The sequence below is a fragment of the Epinephelus moara genome, chromosome 9, assembly GCF_006386435.1.
Source record: "Epinephelus moara isolate mb chromosome 9, YSFRI_EMoa_1.0, whole genome shotgun sequence".
NCBI classification, from domain to species: domain Eukaryota; kingdom Metazoa; phylum Chordata; class Actinopteri; order Perciformes; family Serranidae; genus Epinephelus; species Epinephelus moara.
The window spans coordinates 2,155,044-2,162,599 of NC_065514.1; the positions used below are offsets into that span (position 1 = coordinate 2,155,044).

The 7,556-nt window shown below is 42.3% G+C and overlaps 1 protein-coding gene across 1 annotated transcript in view; it reads left to right on the top strand.

Moving 5' to 3' along the window:
- brap (BRCA1 associated protein) overlaps positions 1 to 7,304 on the top strand; it is a 17,519-nt gene extending 10,215 nt beyond the window's left edge. The window contains exons 12-13 of the mRNA XM_050053835.1: positions 958 to 1,097; positions 6,493 to 7,304. Of these exons, the coding sequence (XP_049909792.1) occupies positions 958 to 1,097; positions 6,493 to 6,710 (358 nt within the window). The 3' untranslated portion in view covers positions 6,711 to 7,304. The remainder of the gene's footprint in view (positions 1 to 957; positions 1,098 to 6,492) is intronic.
- The last annotated feature ends 252 nt before the right edge of the window (positions 7,305 to 7,556 follow it).

A 7,556-nucleotide genomic window follows, 5' to 3' on the forward strand; every position in this document is an offset into this window, starting at 1 on the left:
GCCATGACTACTCCAAACAGAGTAACTCCTCGTGTTTGTAAGGTCACTCCAGCGGTAACTTCCTGCAACAACTCAAATCTCGCGAGACGTGAGATTTCAGAGCCAGACTTTCACTCTCTGAGTGTTTTGACTTGCCACGACAAACATGTCCGAATTTTGACCCGAATTTGACCAACTGGATCTGGATGAGCCATTTGAATTTGATGAGCGCCCGTATTTATTTGAACACGGCCATTTGAATTTGATGAGCGCCCGTATTTATTTGAACACGGAGTACACAGATGCACACGGACGCAGAGCTCATTGAAACTGAAGAGCGGACGAGGAGAGAGAGGGAGCAGCAACAGGCAGAGGAACATGTCTGAATCCAGCTAAAGGTAAACACACACGTTCATTTCTCCTTTCCATTATGTTGTCAGATAATTATACTAACAATCCGAGCCTATCTGTGTGGAAAAAATGCACTTTTAGTGGACGTATTTTGACTCTGTTTGACGCTGTCTGAGTGCCCTATTATTTAATATAGCACGCGCTCACGGGCTGCAGGCAGGTCAGCCCTAGCTTCATACTGGAGACATGTCACATATTGAACATCCTATCACTCATTTAGACAAAAGTAGATCTGAAGATAGGGCCCAGGTTGAAAAAACGTTAGTTCCCCTTTAAGTGATAATTATTAGCATAATTTTAAGAGAAAAAAAATATACAATATGACATAAAATACAAGAGGCCTTTCCTCTCAGCCTTGTGCTTCATGGATTCACAGGGTTAGGGTTAGTTGCCACATCTTCTCCTGCTATGACAAGTCGAAATGCACTCCGTTAAAATGTCCCAGTAAATTATCCATTACAGACAGAGCTACAAAAATGAAACCAAAGCTGTAATAATCAGCTCCTTCAGATGCTTTGGTGCAGAGAACTTGGCAACACGCAGCTCATTCTGTGTTTGTATGTTCAGGTGCACTCAGCTCAACAGTCGAGTGGTGAAGCTGAGCCAAGAGCTGAAGGAGGAGCAGGAGATGAACCGCTGTCTGAGAGCCAATCAGACGCAGCTGCAGGCCCAGCTGGCAGAGGAGGAACGCAAAGGGAGAGAGAGCGGTGAGTGAGGAGGAGGCGGCAACGGTAACTGATGTAAACATTTTATCTGTCCTTGCATCCATCACCTCACAAAGGTGGTGGACGAAACGGGACAAAACACAGCAGAGTAGAGTAACTTGATCATGTTTATTTCAGCCGATACAGATCCCTGAAACATCCCGGTGCATCTCTACGTATATCAGCTCACATGTTGCTGCGTCCAGATAAGCTAGCTGCTCATTTACAGTGTCAGGCTAAAGAATCCAGAGCAACAGGACGACGCTCGGGAGGGATACGTAACAGGAATGTGTCGAATGCTCGGCTGGTAGACGTTCAGATTGTGGTATACTCTCACAGAGAAAAGGGTCGTATGTGCTTGAATGATAGACGGGTTATTTTTGTGTCTGGGGCCAACGGTCAGAGAGCACTTCCTCATTTATATTACAATATATTTGCAAATCATAAACAAATAGCAGCTGGAGTCACATCAGCAGGTCGACAGGAGGTGGACAGAGGCAAAGAATGTCAGTATCCAGAAATTGTCGTCTTTAAATCAGCTCAGTCCACCTCATGGGACAATTACAATCATGGTTTTTAATTGTTAGGATTGAGGATATTTCACTCAGCGCTTCTTAATAAACAAGCCCTCCTCTTTGTATCAGTGTGTTTGAAACAGGAACGTCCTGAGAGCAGCATTTATACCACACACACACACACTGACATTTCAGCACTGTGCCTGAGGGCAACATGAATCAGCTGAGAGGTCTGAATGGAAATTTCAGGTCTACAGTTTAAACATACCTGTATTTTTCCTCCAGTGCTCGGCCCTGAGGATGACGACTGTTTAAACAAATGTTCCCCAGCGTATGAGCGCTGTGTTTATGCCGAACAGACACACACACTTTGTGCCATTTCACTTGTTTTAATGAGAAAGTTTCATCCAGATTTTGCGTTAATGTGACACACTGAACACAACCAACACTTGACATAAGCACTTTTATGTTTACCGCATGTTCCTGTTCGTGTGTGTTAATAGAGCTGTCTAATTTTGTTTTTGTGTGACTGTGGTCGGAGTTTGATCCTGTAATGCTGTGGTTACACTCATGCATTACACATTAGCTCGCTTACTTTGTTAGGTGACTCAAGTTTGATCAGCACTGTGTAAATAAATCCAGGCTGTGTCTGTGTCTTTGCGCTGTGAAGATTATGTTGAGAGAAGTGATTTTGCAAAATGTGTTTAAATATTTGTAACTCAGGGTTTGTTAAAGGGATAGTGCACCCAAAATGTAAATTCAGCCATTATCTACTCACCCATATGCCGAGGGAGGCTCAGGTGAAGTTTTAGAGTCCTCACATCACTTGCAGAGATCCAAGGGGAGAGGAGGTAGCAACACAACTCCACCTAATGGAGGCTGACGGCGCCCCAGATTCAAACGTCCAAAAACACATAATTGAAACCACAAAATATCTCCATACTGCTCGTCCGTAGTGATCCAAGTGTCCTGAAGCCCCGACATAAAAAGTTGTTTCACCTGAGCCTCCCTCGGCATATGGGTGAGTAGATAATGGCTGAATTTTCATTTTTGGGTGCACTATCCCTTTAATGTTTTGGCCCTTCATATTAGCATATTTTAAATATACATAGCTGGAGTTTTACGCCGCCCAGCTAAACTCAACCAAATTTTCTTGCAATCCATCTGATAGTTGTTGAGATATTTCTGGGCCACAGTGGTGCAGCAGCTGACCAACATTTCCATCCCTACAGCCACGTCACAATGCCTAAAACAATAACCTCTGCACTGACAGTTCTGGATGAACACGAATGGACTCCGACATGGCTGCTGCAGCGTTATCAGTTGCTTCAGCAGCTTCTGTTTTTGTGTTGTGAAGCATTTCCCTGAAAGTTTATGCCACTCGGAGTATTTCACCATCCTGGGTTTAGCTGGTTAGCACAGCAGCAGCACAGGATGTAAGTACAACTTCTCCTCGGGCTACAGGGCACACGTTACTCCGTCTTCACAGCCTGGTTACATCATCAGTCAGTGCAGGTCCACTGGGTGTTTGCAGCAGCTAGCTACAGTAGCTTATCTGTAGGATACATATTGATTTATCCCTTGTTTATTTGTCAGTAATTGATTATGATGATGATTTATAGCTGTGTAGGTTAATATTTGTAGTTCTAAATGTTTATCTCAGTCTCTTGTACAAACAGGAAGTTCCCACAGCTGTGTGTTGGCCAGCAGTCACAGTGGGGGTTGTATACATTCTGTAGCATATGTGAGTTATTTAAAGCAGAGAGTTGGTAGTTCATCTTGGGTTTACATGTTCAGGGAGCTGTAAATGTGATGTCGGTGATGCTTCGTCATGATACTTTATATTCAGTCTTGTCATGGTGTATGACCTGTGACCTCAAACTGTCTCCTCACCAAGTTTGAAGCCTCCTACACAGCTGTTTCTGTTTCAGTTAATGACTGCGTTTCATCGATGATCATGAGCACCTCTTAATCACACACCTGACTATGATCCTATAAAGCCCCAGACTGTGTGCAGGTGTACCTGAAGAACTGATGCTGTTTTAAAGGCAAAGGGTGGCCACACTGGATATTGATTTGAGTTAGATTTTTTTTTCTGTTCGCTCACTTTGCATTTTGTGAATTGATAAACAATTACATATATTTCTGAAAGCATTCTTACTGTACAGCATTTCCTCTCACCTGCCTAATGCCTGGTTCACACTTCACGATATCAGCCTGACGCAGCATCGTAAGGTGTCGGCTCGGAAACGAGTGTCGTACGTGATAATCCATTTTTTCATCTCGTGTAGTGAGTCATAGCAGACGACAACTGACGCCACGTCTGAGACGCCTCATGACGTCTTGACAGAAAGTCTAGCATGTTTGATTTTCTTTCACGACTTCTCCCGTCACAGCCGTCACTTTGACCAATAGGAGAGCGATCTGCTGCCGTGGAAACTGTGCGACAACAACAGCCCAGCCTTTTAGATATTTCCTGTAGGGACGTTAGCACACAGAGTAAAAAAGAAACAGCAGAGGCACTTTGTCAACCCGCTGAGTACTGCCATTAGCATCAAGCTAGCAAAGAATGTTCTTTCTTCATGATGGAGACGGACATAAAGTAAGAAAATTAAAACTACAGAGGCTACCAGCTTCATTTGAAACAGACTACATTATAAACGGGCCGTTATTTATTTATTCATCGGTCCGTGTACTTCACGGCCATTCGTTTTTCATTTCAAAATAACAAACTGAAACACGGAGAACCAACCAATTATCCGTTTTTTGTTTTGAAATGACCAAACGAAAAAGGAAAAAACGATCCTTCTCCCGTTTTTTTATTTGATAATAAAGAAAAGAAAAACGGAAAACGAATCGTTATCCGATTTAATTTGGGAATTTAAAAAAAAAAAAAAAACTGGGAAACTCCTTTCTCTATTTTTCACCACGAGCGAACCACCACTTTTTTTGATGACACACATCTCTTGACGGGTCGTTCATGGAGCACGTAAGAGCTATGAAATGTACATACAGAGCATGTACATTTCCTAAAACTACTAACACATGGCTTTATCTGACATGTTATGCTAATAAATAGCTTTTCTAACTAATCTAGGTCACTCTACATGGACAGCAACTCCTTGTCGTCCGCCAGTTTTCTGTGAAAGTGACGTCAATTTCAGTCAAGTCAGCAACTCCTGTTCCAAAATTATCTCCGAGTTGTTTTTCCGACATGAGCGGGCGTTCATGTGTGTTTTCCCAGTTGGAAAGTAATTTTTCCGGTTATTCTGACACCACATGAATGCAACTTACTGGTCACAGAGCAGAAACAAACAAAAAATAGAGGAAGGAGTTTCCCACAGGGTTTTTTTAAATTCCCAAATTAAATCGGATAATGGATAACGATTCGTTTTCCGTTTTTCTTTTCTTTATTATCAAATAAAAAACGGGAGACGGATCGTTTTTTTCCTTTTTCGTTTGGTCATTTCAAAACAAAAAATGGATAATAGTTGGTTTTCCGTGTTTCAATTTGTTATTTCGAAACCAAAAACGAATGGCCGCGAAGTACACGGACCTTAATTCCTCTGTGTTTATAAATTTTTACTTTTTATCTGCTCCCGTTGCCTTGATAAAGTTAATGCATTGCACCGTCATTTCAAACTCAACACTTCCTGTATCTGTTTCAAAGTAAAAGCCCCTTATCATTTCAGTTTAGAGAATCCCTTCATTTTCTAAAAAGTCTTTTATTGTGAAACATTTGCAGGAACTTGTTGTGGAGGATTCAGTGACTTGTGTAGTTTGCAAGGGGTACTTCAAATGTAGCTGTAGCTGTGACTGAAATAATAGTAATAAGAATAAAAATAGGACAAGAATAACCTGATGACATCACACACGTGGTAAAAGACGACCGGGGACGATTGGTCGTGGACCATCGTGTAGTGTGTCATGTCTGTCGGCCAAGTCACGGCATGATTTCATGACTCCACAATTGCGTGATCTGACAATAGGCCCGTTTCCACTGAAGAAGTTCCTGGTACTATTTGGGGGGCAGGAACTTTACAGGAACATCCTCTCGCTCGGCCCTCTCAACCGCCGTGTCTCCACTGAGAGAGCGGAGTAGGAGGAAGGTTCCTGTAAAGTTACTGGCTCTGGATGTGACGTAATCGTTGCGCGACGATTTGTCTTCCATTTCTTGCTTTTCTTCTTACGAACGATTTGTCTTCCATTTCTTGCTTTTCTTCTTACGACGCCTTTTAAAAATGCGACTCCTCGTCTGCTGAGTTTTAAAAATGCCGGCTATTTTGTCGCTTTCTGTTGACGTCACATCCCACCTTGAGTATATCCAATCAGCACCAAGTAAACCCCAAGCCCCACCCAGGAGTCTTTCGGGGCCGTTCTGAGTACCTACTCCGAGGCAGGGACTTGTTTAGCCCCTGTAAAAGTTCTCTGAACTCTGTCCTTTGGGGGTGGTTCCTGCGGTGGAGACACGCACCAACGGCCCCGGCCCCGTAAAATTACCCCGAAGTTCCTGCGGTGGAAACGGGTCTTTAGTGACTGTTGGAATGGACAGAAATGTCGAGTAGTGTGAACCAGGCATAAAGGTTTAAGAAAGCATATTCCTGATCTTGCTTTCGTCTTTGAAATATATTAAACATCTGGTATTGTCTGATGTATCCTGGCGCTTAAGCTCTGATGTTGTACATTCATTTCTATGGCTGATTCCTGCCGTTAACCTGTTTACATTTTTATTTTTATACAGTTTATTACCTGATTTTGTCATTGTACATATTGTATACATTTTGGTTCACACCTTACTGTTATCTCAGACTTTTTATGTTTGCATTCTTCCCATTTGCATCAGTTTTCCCTCTTTATAAATAAAGTGTTATCTTATCTCACAGGTGAATGTAAGGACATGGCGATAGCAGAACTGCAGGAGCAGCTGAGAGACGTGATGTTTTATCTGGAGACGCAGCAGCAGATCGAACACCTGCCTCCAGAGGCTCGCAGTGAAATCCAGGAGGGACAGATCAACATCGCAGCCAGCCCGTCAGACGGCGCCGGAGCAGGCCCGTCCTCTGGCAGAGGCAGGAGAGGCCGAGGCAGGAAGAGGAAGTAGGCGGCGGTGTAGAATCTACTGGAACATGCTAGAAAACTGTTGCCGCTTCTCAGTGTGGACACATGGCTGAGCTCTGTCCTGTGTGTCAACATGTGTCTGCATCATCGTGGTCCCCAGAAAGCACTTGGAGGAGGAAATGAAGACGTGACACTCAGCTGTTTGAAGAAAGAATAGAAAGTGATGATTATTAACCTGCACAATTTCCCACCTTAACTTAATGTAGCTCCTACCAGAAGAAAAGCGGAACATGTGGTTTGCTCCGTCAGACGACACTTGGTTCTGGTTTCAAAATATATTTGACATCAGTGTGATGTGAATATATTCTGCTGTTTCTCAAATCTATAAAGAGTAGCTATTTTGATCACACGTGGTATTTATTAGATCAACATTATGTTCATTTGTTCCCAGTTTAAAACCCTGTAATCAAAGTTTGACATTTCTTTACAATTTTAAGATTTTTTTTCTTTTACATGTGATAAATTTGGCACAGAGACACTAGTAGATAAATGTTTGCTTTGTGTAAAGGAAAATGATGTTTTCCTAAATCCTGTCAGGCTGTTTTTTGTCTATTCTTAAGTAAAATGCTGAAACGTTTTTCTCCAATATTATTTCTCAGTAGTTTCTAAAACTAACACTGAGCTACAGAAGTCGAGAACAGCCGTGCTTGCAGTTATTTATTTATTTAAATGCTGTTATCTCGAGATCACGAGTTAATTATTTCATTATCTTGAGGTAATACAGCTTGTTTTCTTGTGATCACAGGTTAATTAATGTAGATTATCAAGATTAAATGTTGCTCGACAGAAATGGTGTATTTGCAACAGAAGAGTGTTGCTCAACACTTTT